At 33.6% G+C, this 26,467-nt stretch overlaps 1 protein-coding gene across 3 annotated transcripts in view; it reads left to right on the top strand.

Moving 5' to 3' along the window:
• Positions 1–26,127, top strand: part of TFEC (transcription factor EC) — a 76,755-nt gene extending 50,628 nt beyond the window's left edge. Inside the window, exons 1-6 of one of the 3 annotated variants that reach the window (XM_029233765.1) lie at positions 1,537–1,747; positions 12,503–12,617; positions 14,592–14,648; positions 18,206–18,281; positions 24,112–24,259; positions 25,143–26,034. In XM_029233765.1, the coding sequence (XP_029089598.1) occupies positions 1,682–1,747; positions 12,503–12,617; positions 14,592–14,648; positions 18,206–18,281; positions 24,112–24,259; positions 25,143–25,523 (843 nt within the window). In that variant the 5' untranslated portion in view covers positions 1,537–1,681 and the 3' untranslated portion in view covers positions 25,524–26,034. Of the gene's footprint in view, positions 1–1,536; positions 1,748–12,502; positions 12,618–14,591; positions 14,649–18,205; positions 18,282–24,111; positions 24,260–25,142 lie in introns of those variants that run through there. The other 2 variants (XM_029233764.1, XM_029233763.1) reach the window with 2 other exon arrangements.
• The last annotated feature ends 340 nt before the right edge of the window (positions 26,128–26,467 follow it).

The following is a 26,467-nucleotide window of genomic DNA, read 5'->3' as shown; positions in this document are numbered from 1 at the left end:
CACCCTCCAAAAAAAGTAATTCTTCTTCTCTCTCTTACTTCCACACAACCACATTTATCAGTATGCCCTCCTACTCAGCATCCCAGATTTCCTGAATCTCACAGCTTATCAGCTCCTCTACTAAAACCCTTTTCCAGGCTATGATCGTCTCTCACTTGAACTTCAGAACTAAGCTCTCTGCTACTTCTTTCCCCCTTACGGCTGTTGATCACACAGCAGCCAGAATGATCTTCACATAGCAAAACTCAGATCCTGTTTCTCTGACTGCTGAGCATTCTGTTAACTTCCTAAAATCCTCAGAATATAACCAGGACCCTTTACCATAGTCAGCACTTCCCTTTAACTTTAGGCTCTGGTCTTGATAGCCTTCTTCCTACTCCTTGAATATGACATGCATATTATCATTTTAGGACCATGGAATTTCCTTTTTTGGGCTTGGAATGATTTTGTCCCAAATCTTTGCATGACTATCTCTTTATGCCTCAGATCTTTATTCCATATCAGCTTGTCAGAGAGGTCTTCCACAATCACCCTATTTGGAAGACCCCATCCCACACTTCCTAAATCAATATCTTATTTAATTCCCTGGGACACTTAGGATTAGAGTTACAAAAATTATCTTGTTTTTTTAATTTTATTTACCTATTTATTGTGTGCTCCCACCCTTAAAATGTAAACTCCTGGAAGCTGGTAATCTTGTCTGTCTTGTTCACTGCTGTGTCCCTAAAGCCTAAAAGAGTGACCTGTTCATTATTTTATTCTCAGTACCCAGCACAAATGTCTAACACATCATAGGTGCTCAGCAAATGCATATGAAATAAATACTTTAAAATTCACACACAATATTTTAAAAAATTGTTCCCATTATACATTACCATTTAGGAAAATTTTTAATGGCTAAAAATCAGCAGCAATAAGGATAACAACAATAATAATAGCTACTATGCCTTGGGTACTTGCTATGTGACAAGGATTGTGCAAAACACTTTTCATGAAAATTTAATCACCACAAGAAACATGAGATAGAGACTATTATTATGGATTATCATTTTACAAATGAGGAAAGAGGCTTAGAGAAGTTCAGTAACTCACTCAAGTTCATATAGTTAGTGAATGGCAAGAGAGGGGTTTGAATCCAATCTTGTATGACACCAAATGCACAATCTTACCCACTCTGCTGTGCTAGCAGCCTCAGAAGGAAGCCATTTCATAGAATTGTAGAATCTTAGACTCTGAAGGGACCTTAGACTGATCCGATCCTCTGTCACATTCCAGCCAAAGGATTGTTTAGCCTCTGAGTTTAAATCTGTCTCCCTATAATTTCTACCCTTTAGTCTTAGTTTCACCTCTCCCTTTCAGAGATGTGGTTGTGCACAGTAACTCATTTCTTTTATCATAGATGAGTATTTTTCAATCAAGTGTCTGTAAATGCTGGTGGCGTTTGACAATCTCAGTATACTGTTATAGTTCAAGACTATTTCAGAGACAAGGACTGAGTAAATATTAACAACCCCCTGTGCTTGGTTGGAACTTGAAAGGACTACATAACACCAACAAGCAAGCTTTTGTCAATCACAATCTAGAGCAGATTAGACTTAAAGTCCAAGGAAGAACCAAAGTTCACCTTAGAAGTTTCTGCACAGCTCTCCCAGTTATTGCTTGCAAGTGTAAGGAAAAGAAAATGATGAAGGAGAAAGAGAAAACCATTGCTATTGTGAAGGTTATAGACACTTCAAAGTTAAAACTGGTGAGCAAGTGCATTTTGGAATTCTTTCAATGTTTGGAGATGAAACCACCTTAAATACTGAATTTAAACTTTATAAACTAATAGCCAATAAAATAAGGTATGTAGAAGTTGAGCATTGAAAAGTGTAACATATAATCTGCTGTACTGACAAGCTTATTTACTTAGAAGATAGTTTTTAATGCTTTGGCTACAGTAAAAATATTTTTATAGTCTATTTAGTTAAACAATTGTTAAAAATAATGTTATATTGTGACCTTTTTATCAAAAAGTGAAGGTTCTACTAATTATTTGTTGCAGCGTTTACATTTGGTACTAAACAGATTATATATATATAAAGTGTATGATGCAAAAGCATTTATTATGTTACCATTCTCTGTTTTGTATTTTATCTTTTCTATTTGCTTTATGAACCAGCTGGTCAAGGACAGGAATCTCCCACTCCCGCCCAACAGATTATTTTTATTCACTTATAATAGAATGAAAAAAAAATAACTCAGTGGGATTTCTCTTTTCAATGTTTATCATTCAAACCTCATAGCCCTGCTTCAGCAAATAAAATAAAGTTAGGGGGGGATCAACTGTACATGTCCTAAAACTGGAAAAATCTAGTTTACTATTTTTAAAGGTAAACTAGAGGAAAGAATAAATACACAAAAGGAAAGAAAATATTCTCTTAAATGCCAGTTTTTATATATGCTTACATTGTGCAATATATGCTCTCCTACAGTGTTCACTCTTTATTCCTGAAGTTTATCTTCTTTCTATGCCTACAATTATTCTATCTAACAGTCTCAAGCTCAATTTTGCCATTTTGCATTCACAGTAAATGTCTTCAGAGAAAAGCAAAATAGAGGGTCCAAACAACTCAAAATCCCCTCACTTTCCCATGAAACTCACACTAAATATTTGATATAGATATAGATATATAGATATCACACATACACATCTATGTATGAGTTTAGAAGTTTTTCTTCATTTAGCCTCTATACTGAAAAATTGTCTGGAAATATATGTATATATATATATGATTTTATTTCCTTTTTTGTATTTATAATGAGATTATCTGGGGGATAGATACATCACACACACACCACACACACCCATATGTAACATACATATATGCATATTATATGTATGTATGCATATACACAAATGCACATGTATCTCCAGGAAATTGTCAGGGTTTTACATAATCAGTTTTCAGAAACATGATGAGTGTTCCTGGGTACTATAGTACCCTCTCTCTTGCTGAGTGAATATAAACGAAGAGCGGTAAAACAATAAAAATGAATTAAATTATTGAATTTGTGGTCAAGTTTCCTCATACTATAGCGTTTTGGTGAAGAAAAAAATTAAGCCAGGTTGCTGTAGGGAGAATGTTGGAGATGGTTTGGACCTTATGTTGAGCCTTAGAGAGTAGGTTGTAGTTTGATACTTAAAGAAAGCGTGAGGACATTTGAGGTGCAGAAAATAGCAGTGGGAAAGAATAAAACTGAGAAAAATATTCTCCAATGGGCTCCAACTTTTTTGAGTTTTCAAAACACTTCTTACCATTAAAAGTGTTAAGGCAAGAGCCCTTCCACAATAGGATAGGTAGTAAAGAATCCAGCCTCTGTGTTAGACGGACCTAGGTTTTAATCTCAAGTCTTTTATTTATTACAACTGTATGACCTGGAGATAAGTACTTAAGTTTTCAGAGTTTTAATTATTTATATTTAAAATGGGAACTATGAGACTTCACTCACAAAGTTATTATATAGATTACCTGAGAAGCTGTTTTTTGTTATTACTATGAAACATGCTTATCTGAATATCTGGTGTATAATAAATACTCAACTATCTATGACGTTGCATATATATATTATGATATTGCTTGTATTTTATTATCTTTTAAAAATTCTCCATATGCGGATTCATAGGTTCCGTTTGGCAACATTCTATCCTCTTGCCTCTTCCCTCCCACTGGAGTGGGAGATCTATTTTTACAAGCTGTGACATAGTCTACATATGTGTATGTGGTGATGAGAAATCTTTCAGAACTTGAGAGTAGTGGGAAATAATGTTGACCAGATAATGTGGGGCCATTTAATGAGATTTTGAAAGCTGGACACAAGGGTTTGAACTTAATATATGAGTTAAAGGGGAGAGGTTTAAATTTTAGGTTTTTGAGCTGAGAGAGATCAGAAGAAAGTTGTATTTTTTAAAACATGAGTTGGTTTGAGAGGAGCAGTTGGAAATTAACTGAGAGGGATGGAGGACTACTGGAGGGAGGGACATATCTTAGGCTGAAGGCCCTGAGGATCTTGAGATACGAGGATAGGGAAGAAAATTTAAACTGACCAATGATTTAAAAGAAAAAAATGTCATAACTGGGTAATAGATTGGACCTAGTACATGGAGAGGGAAGAGGCCAAAACAGAAAAATACATATGTGGAATTTAGGTCAGATCATTCATGCTGCCCTTTACTGTATTTGGCCCGAGAGTAAATGGTTATATGAATATTTGTACAATAATTTTGGACCCAGATTTTATTTTCTCATAGGGAAACACTGATTTTAAACACAGGCAAAGCTATATTTTCTATTATTGAAAGTTATTGTCCTCTCACAAACTAAGAATTTTATAATAAGTGGGATTGAATTTTATCAGATACTTTTAAAAAATCTATTGAGATGATCATAGAGTTTCTTTTTCTTTTTTAACGTTATAAGATATATTTATGGGAAATCCAACTTCATTATGGTAAGTTACCTTTTTTATATTCTCTTGAATTAAAATTACTAATAATATTTTGCTTAAGATTTATAGAATGAATGAAATGGGTCTATAATATTTGTTTCTCATAATGTTTTCATATGGTTTCAGTCTCAATGAATTGGAACATATTTTCTCTTGTCTCTATTGTCTGGAAATGTTTGTACAAAATTGAGATGGTATGTTTCTTGAAAATGTGACAGTTTTGCCCATAAAACTGTCTAGTCCAGATATTTTCTTGTGTAATATGTTTAAAGCTTGTTTTGATTTCTTCAGTAATCATACGACTATTCAAGACTATTAATTATTTGTGTAGTAAGTTCTACCAAATAATACTTTTCTAGAAATTTATGTATTTTTCCTAAGCATTCACAGTCATTGGAAAATTATTATAGGTAATCTCTGTTATTATCTTTTTTATTGTGGTAAAACGTGTATAACATAAAATTTGCTATTATAAACATTTTAAAGTGTACAATTCAGTGGCATAACATAAATTCACATTGTTGTGCAACCATTACTGCTATACATTCCCAGAGCTTTTTCATTCTTCCAAACAGAAACCCTGAACCCATTAAACAATAACTCCCCATTTTCCCTTACCTCCAGCCCTTAGTAACCTCTATTCTCCTTTCTTCCTGCATAAATTTGACTATTCTAGGTACCTCATGTAAGTGGAATCATACAATATTTATCCTTTTCTATCGGCTTATTTCACTTAGCATAACATTCATACATGTTGTAACATGTATCCGTACTTCATTACCTTTTATGGCTGAATAATATCCCATTATATGTATATACCACGTTTTATTTATCCATTCATCTATTGATGGGCATTTGGATTGTTTCTACCCTTTGGCTCTTTAATGCTTCTATGGACATAGGTGTGCAAATATCTGTTTGAGTATTTGCTTTCAACTCTTACTGGTATATACCTAGAGGTGAGAAATTGTTGGTCATATGCTAATTTTATGTTTAACTTTTGAAGAACTGTCATACTGTTTTCCACAGTGGCTGCATCATTTCACATTCTCAGTGGCAATGAACAAGGGTAATATTTTTTCCATAGCCTCACCAACATGTTTTCCTTTCTTTCTTTCTTTTTTTTTTTTTTTTGTGGTACGCGGGCCTCTCACTGTTGTGACCTCTCCCTTTGCGGAGCAAAGACTCCGGACGCGCAGGCTCAGCGGTCATGGCTCACGGGCCTAGCCGCTCCGCGGCATGTGGGATCTTTCCGGACCGGGGCACGAACCCGTGTCCCCTGCATCGGCAGGCAGACTCTCAACCACTGTGCCACCAGGGAAGCCCTCCTTTCTTTTAATAATAGTCATCTTAATGAGTGTGAAGTTGTAAAACATTGTGGTATTGATTTATATTTCCCTAATGACTAATGATGTTGAGTATCTTTCAATGTCCTTATTGGTCATTTGTGTATCTTTTTCAGAGAAACGTCTATTCAAGTTCTTTGCTCATTTTTTAAGTTGGATTGTTTTTGTTGTTTTTGTGAGTCATATGAGTTTATTTTATGTAGTCTAGATATTAATCTCTGAACAGATATGTGATTTGCAAGTAATTTCTCCCATTTTGTGAGTTGTCCTTTCACTCACTTGATAGTGTCCTTTGATGTACAAAAGTTTTAAATTTTGATGAAGTCCAATTTATCTGTTTTGGTTGTTGTTGTTGCCTGTAATTTTGCTATCATATCCAAAAAATCATCACCAAACCCAATATCATGAAGATTTTCCCTCATCTTTTCTTCTAGGAGTGTTATAGCCTTAACTCTTATGTTTAAGTCATTGATCCATTTTGAGAAATTTTTGTTTATGGTGTAAGAATCCAACCTCACCTTCTGCATATGGCTATCTAGTTTCTCAAGATTGTTTGTTGAAAAAACTGTCTTGGTCTTGGCACTCTTGTCAAAACTCATTTGACCATATATTTGAGGACTAATTTCTGGGCTCTCTATTCCACTCTCTATGTCTGTCTTCATGTCAGTACCACACTGTTTTGATTATTGTTGCTTTGTAGTGAGCTTTGAAATATGGAAATTTGAGTCCTCCAACTTCGTTCTCTTTCAAGATTGTTTTTGCTATTCAGGGTCCTTTGAGATTCCATATGAGTTTTAATATGGGTTTTTCTATTTCTGCAAAAACCACTGTTAGGATTTTAATAGGGTTTGGATTGCATCTGTAGATTGCTCTGGGTAGAACTATCATCTTAACAATATTAAGTCTTCTCATCAAAAAACATGGGATATCTTTCCATTTATTTATATCTTCTTTAATTTCTTTAAACAATGTTTTTTAGTTTTCAGTGTCTAAGTCTTTTCCTACTTGGGTAAATTTATTACCAAATATTTTATTCTTTTTGATGTTATTGTGAATGGAGTTGACTTCTTAATATCCTTTTCAGATTGTTCTTTGTTAGTGTGTAAAGATGCAACATATTTTGCATGTTGATTTTGTATCCTGCAACTTTGAATTCAGTTATTAGCTTTCATACTTGTGTGTGTGTGTGTGTGTGTGTGTGTAGCCTCATGATTTTCTAAATATAGGATCATATCATCTGTGAACAAAATCATTTTACTTACTCTTTTCCAATTTGAATGACTTTCTTTTCCATGCCTAATTGCTCTGGCTAGGACTTCCAACACTAAGTTAAAAAGAAGTGGCGAAAGAAAGTGGGTGGTGTCCCAGTCTCCTTTGTTCCTGATCCTTGAGGAAAAAACTTATAAATCTCAACTTGTACTGTGGTTATATCCTCCTTTCATTTAAGATATCATTTGTTTAGTCTTCATTCTTTTTAATCAGTCTTGTAAGAGGCATGTCAAGTTTGTTAATTGAAAAAACAAAATAAAACTTGTCTTTTGCATTGTTTTGTTTTTCACTGATTTATGATCTTATATTACTATCTATTTTACTTGCTTTGGGTTTATTTGGTTATTCTTCTAACTTCTTGAGAAATTTACTTAGTTTATCAAATTTCAAATTTTTATCTATTTTTCTCATATTTAAGGGCATAAATTCCCTTCAAAGCATTATTTTGCCATATTCCAGAAGTTTCTTTATGTGTGTTTTCAGTATCTTTCATTTATTTTTAAATTACAGTATGATTTGGTCTTTACTCTTGAGTCACTTAAGAATTTCTAAATATATAGGAAATCAAGGACTCTATGAAATGTTTGAAATTTTTTTGGGGGGAGGAGTTGGTTTTAGTATTTTTTCTGAGTACATGATCAATATTTATGTACGTTCCATACGTACTTGGAAAACTGTGTGTCCTCTAATTTGTAGATGTAGAACTATATACATGTATTAGGCCAAGACTTTACTTTTATTGTTCACATCTAGAACATTACTGATTATTTTTGTCTACTTGACTTTTCAAAAAACAGGGAGAAATGTGTTGAAATCTCCCAATATGTTGATGGATTTATTAATTTCTCCTTGTAGCTACAAACATTTTGTTTCATATTTTGAGGTTATTCTATTAGATACAAGCCTGCTCATAATTGCTGTGCCTTTTTGGAGTATTGAATTCTTTATTATTAGATAGTGACTCTCTCTAGCCCTAATTTTTCTAATTTTAAAGCCTATTTTCTCTGATATTAATATAGTTCACTGGTTTCCTATGGTTATAATTTGCTGGACATATCTTTTCCCATCTTTTAATTTTCAATCTTTTGTGTCCTTTTGCAATGTAGTGGTGTCTCTTGTAAGCTACATAGATCTAAATACTGTCTTTTTAACCAAACTGTCAACCTTTTAGCTGAGGAGTTTGACCTATTTACATTGATTATTCTTATTGATATATTTTCATCTGTTCCTCTCATCTTATTTTATTATTTAAGTGAGTCCTATATTTTAATATGTTTTTCTTTAGTAATTTTTTTTTTTACCACTTTCACATCCATTGGCTTTTTTACTACTCCAATCCAATCATACTGATATTATCTAGACTTTAATACTGACTTATATGGTTATACATTTCATTTTTTTTTTGCGGTACGTGGGCCTCTCACTGTTGTGGCCTCTCCCGTTGCGGAGCACAGGCTCCAGACGTGCAGGCTCAGCGGCCATGGCTCACAGGCCCAACCACTCCGCGGCATGTGGGATCTTCCCGGACCGGGGCACGAACCTGTGTCCCCTGCATCGGCAGGCAGACTCCCAACCACTGCACCACCAGGGAAGCCCTATACATTTCATTTTATCTTTGATTTTGATTCCCTTCTTCTTTTTTAGACTACAACCACTTTACCAAGATATTTGATTATCTTTTATGACATATTTTATTATCATATTTACTTCATGCAAAACTGTTTTCAGTGTTAGTCTTTGAGGGAAAATATTCTTAAGCATTTTATACCTCTAAGAATATTTTTCATCATGACCTCATATGTGGATGATATTTGGGCTGGTTATAAAACTCTGTATTTTAAGTCCTTTTCTTTAAACATTTGAAAAATACTGATTCACTTTCTTCTTTCATCCATTTTGCTATTGAAAAATTTTTATGTTAATCAGATTCTTATTCCTTTGAGCATAATCTTCTCTTTTTCTCTTTAAGCTTTTCGATCTTTCTCTTTGTCATTGTATACTCTTAAATTTCACTATAATGTGTCTGGGTGTACATTTTTCTTCTTTGATATTCTATAGGCCCTTTGATTTTTAAATCAAAATAAAACAATGATAAAATAAGATGAGATAAAATAAAAGACTTTTTGGTCTTTTATTTATTGTTAATTCTAGGAAATGCATCTCCATTATTTCTTAAAATTTTTTCTTCCTTCCAGTTTTATTTATTCTTTTTCTCTGAGAGTCCTAATACCTGTCTGTATTTTAGTTCTAATAATTCTATCCTACATACTAATTAGATTTTCTTTCATATGCTTTGTTTCTTGGTTCTTTTCATCACCCTCCTGAGAGATTACTTTAATTTGGTAATTCCTTTATTTCTTTCTAAGTATATGCATTATGCTGTTTTCCCATAGTTTTATTTTGTTCAAGTATTATATTTTCATGGCTCCTATTTCTGCTTCATCACTTCAGCCATTTTATGCTTTCTTGTTATTATTTTATATTATAAATTATTACAAGTTATATTAAAAAGATATTATAAATATCTTTATTTCTTTTAGAATGTACACTAGGTCAATTTTAAAAACTTGGTTTCATGTGATCTTTTACTTCTTATTTCTAAAATTTTTGCTTTTGATGTTATTTCTAACACTCCATATTGTTTAACTTTTAAAATAGTCATTTTCCTCTAACGTTTTGATATATTGACCTGTGAGCTAATTTTCTTTAGGGAATATTGGCTACTCTGAAAGGTAGCATATGTGTGGAAAGGCCAGTGCTCAGTCCACTTAAGTCTCTATGATCTTAGTAATGAGATGTGACTAAAATCTAGGGTAGAGAATCTTGGACATCAGGAACCACTGCCAATCACTTCTCACTTCAAAGCAACTTCTTAGATCAGGAGTTCACTTTTTTCTACTGGAAAGAAGAATTGTCTTGAGGAGTATGTTTTTTACCTTGTTGAAAATATTTATAATTAATTCTTTATTAGATGTCTTTAAAATTTGTGAGTTTATTTCTAATAATAATATTTCCCTATTGTTATGTCAATGATTTTGCTTTTCTGAAAAAGTAACCTGTGTTTTAACCAGAATAATAAATACTTCTTCATAAAATATCTATCCTGTTGCCTACTACTCTATAAAATAAAGCTAAGACTTAGACCTTAATACCTAAGTAACTTATACCTTTAAAAAAAGTAGTTATAATTTTGCTTTGTAAGCCTTTTCCAATGTCTATGTAATCTTTAAATTTTCACTAACACTGTACCCTTATATCTTTTAATGGAGAAAAGGCTCTTTAGATTATGTGAGATGTATTACATACTTTGAAATTGAAACCAATTGTTTAATGATATTCAAAAAGTGATTAGCTATTTACATGAAATAGAGTAGTACCTACAGCATAAAATTAAATAGGATATTAATCATTGTGCTTCAGGGCATAAATTGACAATAACCAAGGTCAGGAGAGGATGTAATATACCCACAGTTAAGCAGGATTAGATTCATTTTCAGAATTCCAGACCCATTTCTAAGGAAAAATGCATTGGGTACCGTCTGACGAGGTAATATGGACCCAGTGAGATGCTATAGTTAGGAATCTATCACTTTATTGTTGCAGTGTATATGTAATATGGCTCCTTTTCTTCTCAAACATTTCTGCTATTTGCCACTGCTGCATTGAAATCCATCGGAATTCAAACTCTTCAGAGAAAAGTGCCCTTTCCCTAGTTCTTTCCCCCTTCCTTCTCCCTCACTCCCTGTCTTTTTGTTCAGCATGTCCATTATGTTTCTCAAAGGCACAGTGGAAATGAACAATTCAGGTTGGTGATGCCCCAGCTTATAACCAACAGGGTTTTCAAAAAAAGATTTCGGAAAATTTTAAATTTTACCAATATAACTAAATGACTCACATGTTAGGGAAATATCTGCCTTTAGGATTTCTTCCTAATTGTGTTGTACTGATACTAATACTCATCATCTATCCAATTTGGTCAACTTTGTCCCTGTCCCTACTTTTCAGATGAGGAAATTGAGAGGGAATAAATATCCCACTTAAGGCACTCCCATCTAAGGTCCCAGAAGCAAAAATACATTTTAAAACAATGAATTTATATAAAATAAAGATGAGGAGTCCAAATAGAGTAAATAATGAGAAGAACCAATATATGAAAATATACATCAGAATACCATATGCAATCTATAATGTCCTTATTGATATGCACATACACTTAAATATTAGCCTGATTTCCACTGTATTTTCAATGATTTTTTTCCCTCAGAAATATACAATATTATTATATAGTTTAATAGATTATTATGTCAGAAACTAATTTTGGTCTTTCTTCACATTTATTTTCAGTCTGATTTTATAAGTATTAAAAAATTTCCCTCAGTTTGAACTGGAGTTTTACAAAAAGTGGGAATAAGATGTTAGAGTCTCCATAATAATCTGGCTATAGCTTCGCTTGGTTACTTGTATTATTTTTAGTTCTTTAGGAAAGAAAAAAGATACTGCTTATTCAGCTCTTGGTTGACTTCCCAGAAATGAAATAAAGATACTTAGAATGGAAATATTTTAAACATTCAAATCTTATATTTTAAATGTAGCTTGTTCTGGAATAATGAATATTAACTTGAGTTACAAATATTATTTAAATTTTTTTCTTGGGAGATCAAATCAATAAGCACATTTTAACTAAAAATTGGTACGATTTTAAATTGTGTATAAAGTATCTTAGCTTTCTGAAAAATTGTTCCCAAGAAGCACTTTAAGAATTGCAGTGTTGCTATAATTAGACATACCCTATATCCACTAGAGGTAAAAGCAGTTTTAGACTACTTATGGTTACCAGCTAGGATATTTATAATAATCTAGAACATTAAATGTACATTGAGAAAAGTATGCCTTCCAGGAAGGAAAGAAAAATTTTCACTTAATTAACAGTGTAGAACACCTCTTGACTGTGAGTTGCTGGTAGCACTGATGGTATTAAGACGGCTTCCAAAATGTTCAACCATTATACCTAATTTATGATATGCAATGAACTTTCCAGCTTTGCTAATATGTATATTGATTTTTGTCAAAAATGATATTTTCAATGTTTTTCATTTATAACCAGGTAATGTGCTGGATCAAATTCCCATAACTTTGTAAATATTAATCAAAATTTTTCTTCGTGAGTGAACTAATTTCTCCTTTTGCTTAAATACAAATAGCTTTTTTCAATATAACTTATCCATAAGCATGCCACAATGATTTTACAAAGTTAAGGCATACTCACTTTTGTTTAAAATTAAAATGCTATATATTACAAATTACTATTAATAAAGTGGTAAATTTAAAATGAACATCTAAATACTTTGTCAATATCCAATAAAGATTTGATTGATCTTTTCTTCCTTTTTCCTCTAAAGCTTTCTGGAAGTATTTTGGATGTGTATAGTGGTGAGCAGGGAATTTCACCAGTTAATATGGGCCTTACAAGTGCTTCTTGTCCAAATAGTCTACCAATGAAAAGAGAAATTACAGGTAACATTGCTTTTATAGTTTTATCCTTTTTAAAAATCAACTACATAAGACATGAGTGACATATTTCCAAGCTAAAGAGGATTTTAAAAATATTATTAAAATAGTTAGTTAAAATGGAAGACATTTAGAGAGTAAATCCATCTTTTTTTCCTTTATGACAACCAAACAGCAAGTTAGCATAACTTACAGTTCAATTGAATTAATTAATTATTTTAGGAACTGGGTGAATATACACATAGCTTCTATTCATATGTATATGACAGTTTGACTAAGTTCTTCACTTAACATAGGTTCATTTTGATATTGAATAGATGTAATTTATTAACATGATTGCAAAAGAACAGATTAATAGATTAAGGAAAATTAGATTTTCCCCTTTTTAGCTTGTTTTATGGATTTCATGATTCACATTTAACTTTCTCATGTGGGTAAAAAACCCTCAGTTTTCAATAGTAAATCTCAAAATTGTTACAACTCAAAGGAATTATAGGGGCACTGTCAAGTTCCTCCAATATGTTGATGTGGGAATCAAGAGTCAGAGGAGTTATTTTCCCAAAGTCATACAGCTGATTAGAAGCAGAAGTGGATCAAAATAAGGATTTCATGGCTTACAAGACCAGTGTTAGTTTCTCCATAAGAATAAAATAAAACTCAGTCGAAATTTCTATAACAAATTTTTAGTTTTGAGCTCAAACACTGGTCTTTAAATATTTTTATATAGTTAATATAAACATTTTTAATAAATGCAATATATCCATTCTTGGAGTCTAACCAATAACTCAAAAATATCTATGCATTCAAATTATTTAGACTAAAATTAATGAATGTAGCCTTAACTAAATTTAAATAAATGTATTTCTATTTTAAAACTAGAATAATTCAAAGAACATTGTATTAATTATCTATTGCTATATAACAAATTACTCAAAATTTAACAGCTTGAAATAATAAACATTATCTCATACAATCCCTATGGTTCGGAAATTCCGGGGGCGACCTGTAAAACTGGTTTTGGCTCAGAGTCTCTCATAAGGTTGCAGTCAAGATGTTGGCCAGAGGTACAGACATTTGCCACTTGACGGGCGAGAGGATGCACTCCCAAGGTGGTTCACTCACAGGTGTTCCAAGTCGGCGCTGCTTGTTGGCAAGTGGCCTTGGTTCTTTACCACATTGACCTCTCCACAGGACTGCTCAGGTGTCCACATGACATGACAACTAGCAATTCAAGGGACACCAAAGTGGGAAGCTGAAAATGTCTTTTATGATGTAGTCTGGGAAGCCACACTAATCATTCCCACAAAATTCTGTTGGTTTCACGGGTCAGCTTTATTCAGTGTGGAAGGGCACTAACAAAGGTGTGAATATCATGAGTGAGAATCATCGTGGGCCATATTGGAGACTGACTATCACAAATGCTCACAACTACATAGCACATGAAGTGTCACTTACTGAAAGTATGGAGTTGTCCAATAGGAATATCTGAGAAATGTATTTAGTTCCAATTCTTGGGATGTAGAAATCATAATTTTTTATAAAAAATTTAGGTTGTAATAATTTTGAATAATCTTAAAATTCTGAGAACAATACTAATAAAAATGATTAAGCAGTTTAATATTTTTTGTGTGCTGTACCCATTTTAATCATCACAGTGATTATCAGGTATTATATTATATCAGTTTTACAGATAAGAAGCCTGAGACACAGAGAACTTAGGTAACAGTTCACAAGGCTATTAAATGGAGGGCCAGAATACAAATCCAGGTTTTACTGCTGAAAGTGCATAGGTTTTGTCACTGCCTTCTTACTAAAGAGCACTCTGTTCCAAATTTCTGAATATTTGCAAAAAATATGTATATATATTTTACCACTTGGAGCAAGTAATATTGTATTTTCACTAGTATTTCTGAATTATGTTGACTGGAAGGATTGTAAAGTAGAAATAAGTACTGTTTCAATTGTCTTCCTTTCGATCAGAAACTGATACTCGAGCTTTGGCAAAAGAGAGACAAAAAAAGGACAACCACAACCTCAGTGAGTATATTTTCCTTTTTTCAAAACAAAATTAATTAATGCAAGAGGAAATGCAGAATTTAAAATGTGTGATGTTTTATTGTTGCCCCATAAATATTTTGAGGTCAGATGACCAGAAGTGTACATGCTCACTGGTAGAGCTATGTTGGGAAATTTAAACAATGCGAACTCTCAGAAAAGCTAGACATTTTTATGAAGTTCAGCACCTCAAGTTCTCTCCTTGATCATTCTCTCCCTCTCTCTCTCTCTCTCTCTCTCTCTCTCTCTCTCTCTCTCGAAGACTGCATGTGAGCATTGAGTTATGTCTGAACTCAGTTGTGACTCATGACTCCAAGGTTTAAAGAGATAAAAGTGACTTTAGAAAATATACACCATTTAAATAGCAAGAAATGTGACTCCAGGTTCTTATCTTTCTGTGTCAATCTGCTCCTCCCTTCCTAATGATAAGGCCTCTTACGCCTTCCTGGGGGTCAATTTGACTCTGATAATGGGTCACATGAGATGGGTAAATGCAGTCCAGGGAAGTTGTTGAGGGGCAAGTTGAGCTTTAGAGTGCTTTGTCATGTCTCAAATGCTTAACTGTCTTAAGTGAGCTTGACTAATTGGGTGTGAAGCTTTTTTGTTCTGGGAGCCAAATCAAAAAATGAGAAAAAAATAGAATAGAATAGAATTAAATAAAAACTTTAAAGCCCTAAAACAAACCAGGAATTTCCTTACATGTGGTTAGTTGAAATTGATTCTACATGTACCCGTGAAACCTGCATATATCTGTTCATCAAGCATCTGCCTACGTCACAGAGTAGGTTGACTGTGTGAGGAGAGGGCTGACCTGTGGTTATAACGGTCCTTGGAGTAATTGTGGAGAGGGAAATGATTTGATTCTGATCACTTAGTGGCAGAGCAGATAAGTGTTGGTGCAGTTTATGAGACAAGTAGAACCTGAAAGACAGAGCTAGTTGTTGCCAGAAGGAATTAATAATACATCAAGGAGATAAAGGCTTCTCTCTTAGTTTTAAGCCTGCTAACTATTACCTTCCTTGCTCCTTTCTTCTCTCCTCTATATTTGCACTTTAAATAACAGGTCATTTAATGTAAAGTATGATAGGTGCCTGGTATGACCATTATCAAAGAGTTTTCTAATTTGGATTCTCTTACTTAGGGATCTTCCTTTTTGGAGATATCAATGTTACAAAAAATTAATATCACATTTTATATATGAATCTAGGATATCCCTTAACATTTGTGAGGATCATGGCTGGAGGACAAATAAAGTCCCACTTACCAGATGTCTAAATACTTAAAAGCTATAACTCAAGCTAGAAATGCTAAATTAAGTATGTTCTATCCTTCCTGAAGATTGGAAGGCCAGGTGTGAAATAAGAATTCTCAGATCCTTGGAATTCTGAGTAGGAATGTCAGGGTGGGGCAATGCCATCCTTTAGCCAGCAGCCCATCTCACTTCTCTGTCTACCCCCTAGAGGCCACTTGCATTTCTATGCTGCAAGTGGCCTCAAACACGAGCGGGAACCCCTCATTTTGTATATTCAAGTTCTATACATATCTCTGCAAACAGCTGCCCTTTGTCTGCATCTTGGGACTAGGGTAAGCACCTTGGTGTCCTGATCCTCCCTCAAGAGGATGGACCTGGGAAGCAGCCTGAACAGGCTCAGGGTGTTTGGGAAGATATTCCTGTTGCAAATTACCCGGAATGTAGTTTAGAAGGGGGATCTCTTTGTCCTGTGGCTGCCTTGCTCAGTGTGGATGGGTGTGGTAAGAAAAGGCAAAGGGGGCTCCTCATCAGTATGGGGTCTGAGAAGAGAGGCCCCTTTTGCTTGGATCTAAGGACAGGAATGAGTGAATATATCAAAAACTTGGTGATGAGTGAAATCACGTGTAGCATGAAATAGTTTAGTAATTTCTTAAAACTTGACTCCTTTACAGACAACTAGTACTGGAGATGAAAACATTGAGGAACCAAACTTCTCATCATAATTAGCCATTAAAAGTTTTACTGGGCACAATCTAAGAAGAGCTGGGTAGGAATTTCTGATATTTTACGTAAGGTGCATCTAAATAATAGATTTTGATAAAACATTATAGGACTAAACCAGTCTCCTATTTTGAGATAAAACTGTGAACATCCTTCCTAGCTGCTCTTCATCTTATATTTAAAAGTCTGTTTTATAATATAGGAGTGAGTATGTGTGAACATAGACTTACTAATAAATTCTCACTGTAAAATATAAATGTATTTCTATCAGCATTATCTTTGTTTATTTTCTTTTCAGTTTTTTATATGGTGTCAGTTTTTTGAATCACATGCATAGGAAAACAGGATTGGTAAAGAGGGAAAATAAACTCTCCCAAGAATCAATTATATCCTAATTTCAGAGGAATCCCAATGTATTATTTTTGAAGGTCAAGTTCATTCATGGTAAATTGCTTTGTAGAGTAGGTTCACCAAGACAATTGATATTTTTTTCATGACTTTCCTTGTTTCTAGTAGCAGATCTTATTTTTGAAGCACGTATGGTTTAATGTTTTTGACATAGTTTTCTTCTTCTTCATGACATTTTACTTCCTTCATTTCCCTAAAAAGCTTTAAAAATGTTATCTACTTAAACAATATTATGCATAAGTTGTGGTTCCTGATACTGGAAATATAGAGCACTGGGAATATAGGACTACTCTGTGCTCTATAAGACTGTTCTTAGGTAAGGGTCAATATAGAAAACTCTACTTATTTGTATATTTGACATTTATTGAACATTTACTAGATGCACAAAATTTCCATAAGCAATGGATGCATAGAAATGCAAACAGAGAAAACAGTCTCTGAATAAAAACCTACATCAGTAGTTCTCAAAGTGTAAGCCCTAGACAAGCAGCATCGGCATCACCTGGGAACTTGTTACAAATGCAAATTCTTGGGTCCCAACCCAGTCCTACTAAAATCAGAATCTCTAGGTGCGGGGTACAAATTTATTTTAACTGTCCCTCCAGGTGTGTCTGATGCATGCCAGAGTTTAAGAATCACTGCTCTATGTATTATTGAAAGTTGTTAAATTAGAAAACTATATTTATAGTCTAATCAACGTACATTTATTTAGCACCTTTTACATGCCAAGGCCTCTGGAGATACAAAAGAAATGGCCCCTGCCCTCAAAGAGGTCATAGTCTATTTGGGCACACATACCTACCATGTAGCAAACTTTGTGTTAGCCTTTCAGTGACGTGTATGAGAAAGGAGAGTATATAAATATATATATATATATCAGTATGAGTGAATATTATTGCATTTCAAAGAATGATAAAAATGTTGTTTTTGAGAGAAAATGTTTTAAAATAATTGTGAATAGTAGACTCACAATTCTAATATTGTTATTTTTACTTTTAGAATAAAATGTGTTTGAATTTTTTATTTTTGAGAAGTACGCTTTTCACTAAATGAAACTTTTTTGCTCATTGTTTTTCAAAGATTGTTAAGAAAGTTTACAGCTGACCAAAAATGAATTATGCTTTAATGAGAATAATCAATAATATTTCTTTTTTAATAGTTGAAAGAAGAAGAAGGTATAATATTAATTACCGAATCAAGGAGCTTGGCACTCTCATTCCAAAGTCTAATGATCCGTGAGTTCACCAATCATTTTAATAATGTTATGGTTTCAATCACCCCCCCAAAAAAAATGGGTGGGAGAGAGGGGGAGGGGAGAACCAAAGACTAGGAAACTAACCAGCTGTGGTAAAGATAAGGCTACTGCTGGTCTCATTTTTTAATATCTATTCAAGGCTGATGGTTATTAAGCATCAACGTTGTTTCTAACACTTGTCCTATTGAGCTATAGGAAATAAGTAAATTATTTCTTCTCAGTATTTAGTGGATTTTTCTGTATGGCACCAATATTTGCAAATTTAGTGGTAGTACCAAATGCTTTCATGATACTGACTGGCATCCTCAATTTATGATTATAGCACTCCTTCCAATTTAAGATTTATGTGTACGTGAAAATTGGAATGTTGAATTTTCAGAGGTTCCAAAATTCTGGCGATATGCAAGCAGAAAAAATAGAATTGTAAAAACAGGCTTATTGATGCCAGTCAATAATCGGTTATTGCAATTAAATTTTCAGCTAGGTTATGGTGTCACACAGTCACAAAGTCAGTTAAACAAGATGATTGAGGTTGTAAATTTCAAGAAATAGTTGATAAAACAAAATATCAATTTAGCATGTTAAGTGTTTCTCTAAAAACATGAAAACATTGTAGCATTAATAATGACTAGAAAAAAATGTTTTGTTCAGACTGAGAACTGGACTCTCCAGATACTGGCAAAAATCCATTATTCAGAAATGATGATGTTTGATAAAGTGATATTTGTGAAATTTGAAAGTATTCTTTCCCTAAATGTAAATGTGCTAGTTCACTTGGACAATTCATCCATTTATAATAGAAGGGAATGCCATATTTATTCTTATGGGCATAGTAGATAGTGAAGGCATCTCCAGTAGAATGGCAGAAAGAGCACTGGACAGAAAGTCTGAAGAACTCAATCTTGGTGTAGGTCCTACCAATAATTTTCAAATCTTTTGAAGTCTCTAAGCATGCAACTCTTTCTGTTAGCAGAAGGGAACATCCATTTTCCAGATAAGACTTTTTTTAACACTTAAAATATAAATGCACATTTATTCACCAAACATTTGATGTAAGACCAAGACCTTTTAGTTTGAATGTGTTTCAATTTTTCTTTCTTACATAAACTGCACAAAAATGTATAGTCTATTTCAATTTCTTAAAGATAAAACAAAAGCTAAGGGCCAACCACCTAAGTGTAGATGGATATTTTTTAATGTTTGCACTCTAATTTCTTACAGCATATTTTTTAGCAACCTATCTCTACTGACATTTTACTTGAGTTTTTCCAAAGCTTTTAATATACTTTTCCTAAGAACAATAGCTATCTTTATAAATGCTTTTTCTTCTTTTGCATTCGTATTTCATTAGTTAACATACACATAATTTAATTATACTATCACAATAATAAGTACAATGGGCATTCATTTAACAGCCTGTCAGTAAGCACATGTCACCACAAGGATAACAGAAGTACCTGCGTGTCTCAGAGAGTAGCCTAGTGTCTACTTTGTTCTGTCAACAGTCAGTGAGTATCACAAAGGGAATGGAGAACATTAATTAATCCTGAAAGTGATTAGATAAGGTCAGTTAAGAGAGCTTCCCTTGTAACCGGTAGAGCTAACCCAGGTAGTGCCAGGCCCAGGTTATATGCAGAAAACAGATGAGACTCTAAAATTGGACTCTGAAGCCTGACTGAACATCTTTAGATGTCACCATGCCTGTAAAGCACCAACTATATGGCTGGGTTTTTATAAAAATAAAATCAAGTAATATGTATGAGAATATCTTAAAAATTATAAAGCTTGTGTGAGGGATAATTCTTACTCTACATTTTTATAGAAGCTTTGGTTATAAAATGGCTCCTTTCTGGTTCTAATTCATTGTCCAGAACAGGGGATGGAAAACTTTTCCTCTAAAGGGCCAGATAGTAATTATTTCAAGCTTTGTGAGCATAAAGTCTCTCAAAATTATTCAACTCCACCATTGTAGCATGAAAGCAGACATAGACAATATATATATGAAAGAGCATGACTGCATCCAATGAAACTTTATTGACAAAAACAGGTTGCAGGCTATAGTTTGTCTACCCCTGATCTAGAATATGGAAAATCAATTTATCACAGAATCACATCTGAAAGGGACCATAATTGGGAAAGCTTCATTTTAAGTATTCTTAAGGGACTTTCTCTTCTTTGTGGATTTCAGAAAGAGGAATTATTAATTGTTTTAATTCTATTATATTATATGTAGGCACTGAAAACATCAGAGTATTACATATTACACGTTAGAAGGATAGTAATACCTCATGAAACCTTTGTTGCTGTTATAAGTACAAGGAGCGCACTGGGTCACAATAGAAAACACATTTCTTATGGCAGATGCATTTGAAAAAGTGGGAAAGCCACAGATTTGCAGATACAGCACTGAACTGAGAGAGGAGACCTAGGACTCATCTTCTAAACACCGCATGCTCTTGGGCAAGTAGCAGGAACTCTGAAGCTTTGGTTATAAAAAGGCTCTGAGGACCTTTCCAGCTCATGGCTAGAATAAACTTACGGTTTGGCTTAGCAAATGAAAGCTAATACCTGAAAGCATTTTGAATTCTATGAAGTTGCCATTTTTGTGTATGAAAAACATTCAGAAATTTGTACTTCTTTCTTCTTTGCTGGGTCAAAATAGTATGGTCAGAAGGGAAAAAATATAGTAAAGAGCTATTGTTGAGGTATGTATGTTGAGAAAATGAAATGGAAAGCACACAGTCTCTTAACCGTCAGTGAAAAATAAAACCAAACAAAACTAGCAAATACAAAAAGTGAAGCATTTCTACAGACGTGTGGTAGTGATTTACTTCATATGTGCTTTTAATCATATTTACAAAAAAATCATATTGGTAGATATAAAAATGCCAACAGAGCATGAATTATTCTAGTTGTGCTATCAAATTATTCTTTTCTTTCTACTTTTTTATATATAAAATTAAGGTATTTTTGTATTGATTTTTTTTATCTTCTACAGTCAGAACTTTCTCTGGCCTTTGTGTAAGAATGGCAGTTGAGGTAGTAAATGAGACCTAACAAGACTTTCTAAATCAGAAGTTATAAAATGTTGATCAAAGCCAGAAGAATCAGACGTGTCTTGGTGTTTTCTTTCTTTTTTATTTTTTTAATGCTTCTAAGTGAATGGGCACTCCTAAGATGACAACAGATTGTACATTTTCCATAGTTTTGCCTGGCAGCATTCTTACTCCAACTTACATATTTCTGTTACCTGCTTTAGCCCTATATACATTCAAGCTTTTAACTTTCTCAACGATGTAAGTTCTTCAAAGAAAATTATTTTGTAGAAAATGAAAAGCCAGTATCAACATTCGCTCCTTAGGTATGTCTTTGTATGTGTTAGTGTTTATAGTATAATGTCATATATAATGTTTTTTAATGCCTAACTGCATGAAATTATCTTGGGAGAGAGGTAAACATCTCTTTAATATATTTGGAAAACTTGAAATATTTTCAGAAGAAACCTCATATATTAAAATGGCTTTAAATAGAGTGAACTTTTAAACATTTAGTGAAATGACATCAAGTAGATATTGTAGCAAAACCCATTGTGTGTTTTCTACCACAACTTTTTTTTTTAACATCTTTATTGGAGTATAATTGCTCTACAATGGTGTGTTAGTTTCTGTTTTATAACAAAGTGAATCAGCCATACATATATATATATCCCCATATCTCCTCCCTCTTGCGTCTCCCTCCCACCCTCGCTATCCCACCCCTCTAGGTGGTCACAAAGCACTGAGCTGATCTCCCTGTGCTATGTGGCTGCTTCCCACTAGCTATCAGTTTTACATTTGGTAGTGTATATATGTCCATGCCACTCTCTCACTTCGTCCCGGCTTACCCTTCCCCCTCCCCGTGTCCTCAAGTCCATTCTCTATGTCTACGTCTTTATTCCTGTCCTGGCCGAGGTTCTTCAGAACCATTTTTTTTTTTAGGTTCCATATATACGTGTTAGCATATGGTATTTGTTTTTCTTTTTCTGACTGACTTCATTCTGTATGAGAAAGACCATACTTCAAAAAGAGTCATGTACCACAATGTTCATTGCAGCTCTATTTACAATAGCCAGGACATGGAAGCAACCTAAGTGTCCATCGACAGATGAATGGATAAAGAAGATGTGGGACATATATACAATGGAATATTACTCAGCCATGAAAAGAAATGAAATTGAGTTATTTGTAGTGAGGTGGATGGATCTACCACAACTTTGAAGGTTTATTTTAGATCTAAATAAACAGTACCTTAAACTTCAAAGTTGACTAGGGTTATTGTTTTCATCCTATTCCTTCTGTCCTTCAAGTTTTTCTTCCCATGAGAAGAAATAAAACAAAATTAGGGCCTTTAGGCTCCTGTTGCTGCTTAGAGTTTTAACTCAGGAGTTCACTACACTTTTCAGTGACAGATAACTTCTTGGTTTAATGACAAAAGTAGCCTCTTTTCCCCCTACCCTTCCCACCACTAGATAATTCACTGTGCTTGGAAAGATATTAACAGCTGTAGTGGCCCCAGAGAACTGACAAAGCATTTTCAAGCTTGAGACAGACGTGGCAATGGTTTGGTGCTTTTCAGTAGAAGATGGCTTATTCCAGCATTCTCACCTAATAAGCATTTTCACCTGTGGTAGAATAATGTCTCTTCCTTTAATTTGTTACAGCTAATGGAATTGTCGTCTAACCTGAACTTCCAATGAGGCACATGCCAGTCAGGTTCATAAACTACATTTTCCCACTTCTGAACATTTAATAAATACATATTAAGTTCCATGTATTTCATGTAGATCACGTAAACCAAAAATACAGGCAGTGTAATGTCTTTTAAAATTTTCCCTACAAGTTTACTTTCTGTTGTATTAAAAGAAATCTCATGATTCTAAATGGAAAATACATCCAGATTTTTCAACAGCTCTGATTAACTTTTAGCAATCAGTTTGGCCCTATTCTCCATACATATTATGAATTGTCAGATAGTATTAAATATATTGATGTATGTTTTTAGATATTAAACTCAGTAGCCTGCCTGTAGTTCCAAATTTATCATCTCTCCTGTCTAAAAATAAGTTTTAATAAAATATTTTTTCTATGCTACAGTCTGAAGATTATTGGCAATGTTCAACTGTATTAACTTATTGTATAGTTAAAAATAGATATCCAGCTTTTTAAAAAAAATGTTGATGCTTTTTGTGCAGAAAAATTTGCCTAATGATTCTAGAAAGTTTTGCTCTATTGCATAAAGTGATGTTGCCAAACTCCAATTTGTTTCACAATTACTCAGGATCACCATTCAGGAGGGACTTTATTTTTCTTTTCCTAGAAGCATAAAAGCAACCTTATAGAAAGTAGGTTAAAAGATTGGTGCATTTGGAATGATCTTAAAAAATTTAGGCTTAAGTCCTCAGTAATGTACATTTCCTCGTTCATTAATGCAGAAATACTGCACATAGATTTTAATCTCAGAGTTAATAATAAAAGCAATTTTCACTAAAAATATAAAAACTGTAATGGTAGAATCATGATATTGCATTTAGCTCTCCCACAAAAAGTCACTTTATTACTTTCTTTTGACACTTATTTTCATTCTGGGATTAATTTTACTATATAAGGGCTTCTTAACTATTCTATTAAAATTTCTATTCAGAAGCAATAATATCTAAGAGTGAATAATAGTCATGTAAATCATTATTTCATATTAATGTGAAAGATTTTGTAAGTTCTTATGAATTCTGCTGACATGCACAATTGTGAAAAGGTTATCTCTCCTTTCTACAGTGATATGCGCTGGAACAAAGGAACCATTCTAAAAGCATCAGTGGAGTACATCAAGTGGCTACAAAAAGAACAACAGAGAGCTCGAGAATTAGAACACAGACAGAAGAAATTAGAGCAGGCTAACAGGCGCCTTCTACTCCGGATTCAGGTTTTTATAAGAACGTTGCCATGAACCATGTAGCTTACATATGACTTATCCATCATCAGTTTTATTCATTGGTCTCATTTATTTTTTTCTCATTAACAATTATTTTTTCTTCCCAAGGATAATTTTATTGCCTTTTAGAAGTTCATGAATTAGATTGATTCAATTAGGTTTTGATTAGAAATCTAGGATCAAGTTGGCTTTAAAAGTATATAATGAATGACAATAACTAATTGCAAAAATGCAGAAAATAGAATCAATTTTATAAACACACAAATATTATCCCAGTCAAAAAATAATAATAAGCAGAACCTTTGTTTCTCTGGATAATATTGGACATTAAGTTCTCCTCTCCCCCTTTTATTTCTATAGTAACATTGCTATGGATTTCATTGCCTTAAGGCATATTATGCCAGTTTATATTGTTACTCCTCATCTGTTCATGTGACACAAAATCTCAGAATATAGGTTTTCATAAGCCTCAAGATTTTTTCTTTAATATGTGAGCAAGCTTACTGCCAGGTAAAACACTCCTGTTTCCATGAAATGGACCTATAGAGAGAAATTAATCAGGAAGAATGACTGGAAGATTTCCACTATCTCCAAATAGTTGTACTGTAGCCTAAGCCACTATGGGACCATTATATGTCATGTATTCCTTTAACGAACAATCTGAGTAGTTTTTAAAAATCTGAGTATTTTCCTCAGGGTTATTTTTCAGGCATTAGAAATATACCACACTCTGTTATTTGCAAAGAATATTTATAATATGTATTAGTCTTCATTTTGAGTGCTTGTTAATATTTTAAATCTATTTGTGGCTTATTCTATAGAGTTGAGTTTACTTTCAAAGTCGTTATTTAATTATTCTTGTTTGAAATTGCAGGAACTAGAAATACAGGCTCGTGCTCATGGTCTGCCAACCCTGGCTTCACTTGGCACAGTTGATTTAGGTGCTCACATCACCAAGCAACAGGCCCATCTTGAGCAGAATTCAGTAGACTATTGCCAACAATTGGTTCTGTCTCAGGGGACAAGCCCTGAGCTCTGTGATCAAGCTATGGCCTTCTCTGATCCTTTGTCACACTTCACAGATTTATCATTTAGTGCGGCTTTGAAGGAGGAACAAAGATTGGATGACATGCTACTGGATGACACAATATCTCCATTTGGAACAGATCCTCTGCTATCTGCCACTTCCCCTGCAGTTTCCAAAGAGAGCAGTAGGAGAAGTAGCTTTAGCTCAGATGATGGTAATGACTTATAAGAAATAAACAGGCTCAATTCATCAACTGGGAATCAATTCTATGCTGGTGCTATGCAATGAAGTTCTGTGTTTCATATATTGCTTTGGCTCAATTTTTCTGAAAGGAATATATTGTTCATGAAAAACTGATTGGTTAGAAACAACAGAATTCACAGGAAGAAGAAGCACAGTGTCGAAGAATTATTAAGAGCAAAAAAGATTTTTTTTCTCTTTGAGTCCAAATCTACTTAAATTTTGTTTTCCTGGAAAGAGGCACAACATAAGAAAAAGCTCTCTACTGATATTTTAAAAGTAGTGACTTGGTGGTGTACTATTGGAACTAACAGACTGCAAAGAATAGACCTTCTGAAATATACATTTTCTTACTTCCATCTCCTTCCTGTTCAGCTCTGACAATGTTAATTTTCAAGAATCAAGATCGACAGATCTGGTTGTTCATTGCCTTTTTTCCACTGTCTGGGGGATAGTTGTCTAAAGTTCAAGCCTTATAGGGGAACTAATTAAAAAATAGATTATCTACCACTTATAATTGAAAAGTGAATCTACAATAAACATTAGAATTTTCCACAATAAAATACAGAAAATTTATAAAAACTTAGGATTCTAAAATTAGACTCTAATTCCCTTGGTCAGTTCAATCACACTAACTCTAAAAGCATCTTTGCATATTTATGGAGACATGCTCAGTTCAGAAAAAGAACACATTGAATGCTGTCCTCAAGAATACTGGCTAGAATGGTTATCGCTTCACACAAGCATACCCACCGCCCCCCCAAACAGGTACACAATGCAGATAATACATGTTCTTTTTTTCCCCCTTCATTCTTCTGATTTTCTAATCAGCATCTGAAATTACACTCCAAATCCTTTTTACTTTATCAAGAAGAGATATTGGATAATCAGTTTCAGCAAATAAAATCTCGAAAGCCCCCCTACTAGGACAA

The sequence above is a fragment of the Monodon monoceros genome, unplaced genomic scaffold (assembly GCF_005190385.1).
Source record: "Monodon monoceros isolate NGI ecotype Baffin Bay Population unplaced genomic scaffold, NGI_Narwhal_1 Super_Scaffold_2, whole genome shotgun sequence".
Taxonomy (NCBI): domain Eukaryota; kingdom Metazoa; phylum Chordata; class Mammalia; order Artiodactyla; family Monodontidae; genus Monodon; species Monodon monoceros.
The sequence above is the reverse complement of the archived record's forward strand: the minus strand, read 5'-3'. Positions and strand labels throughout refer to the sequence as shown.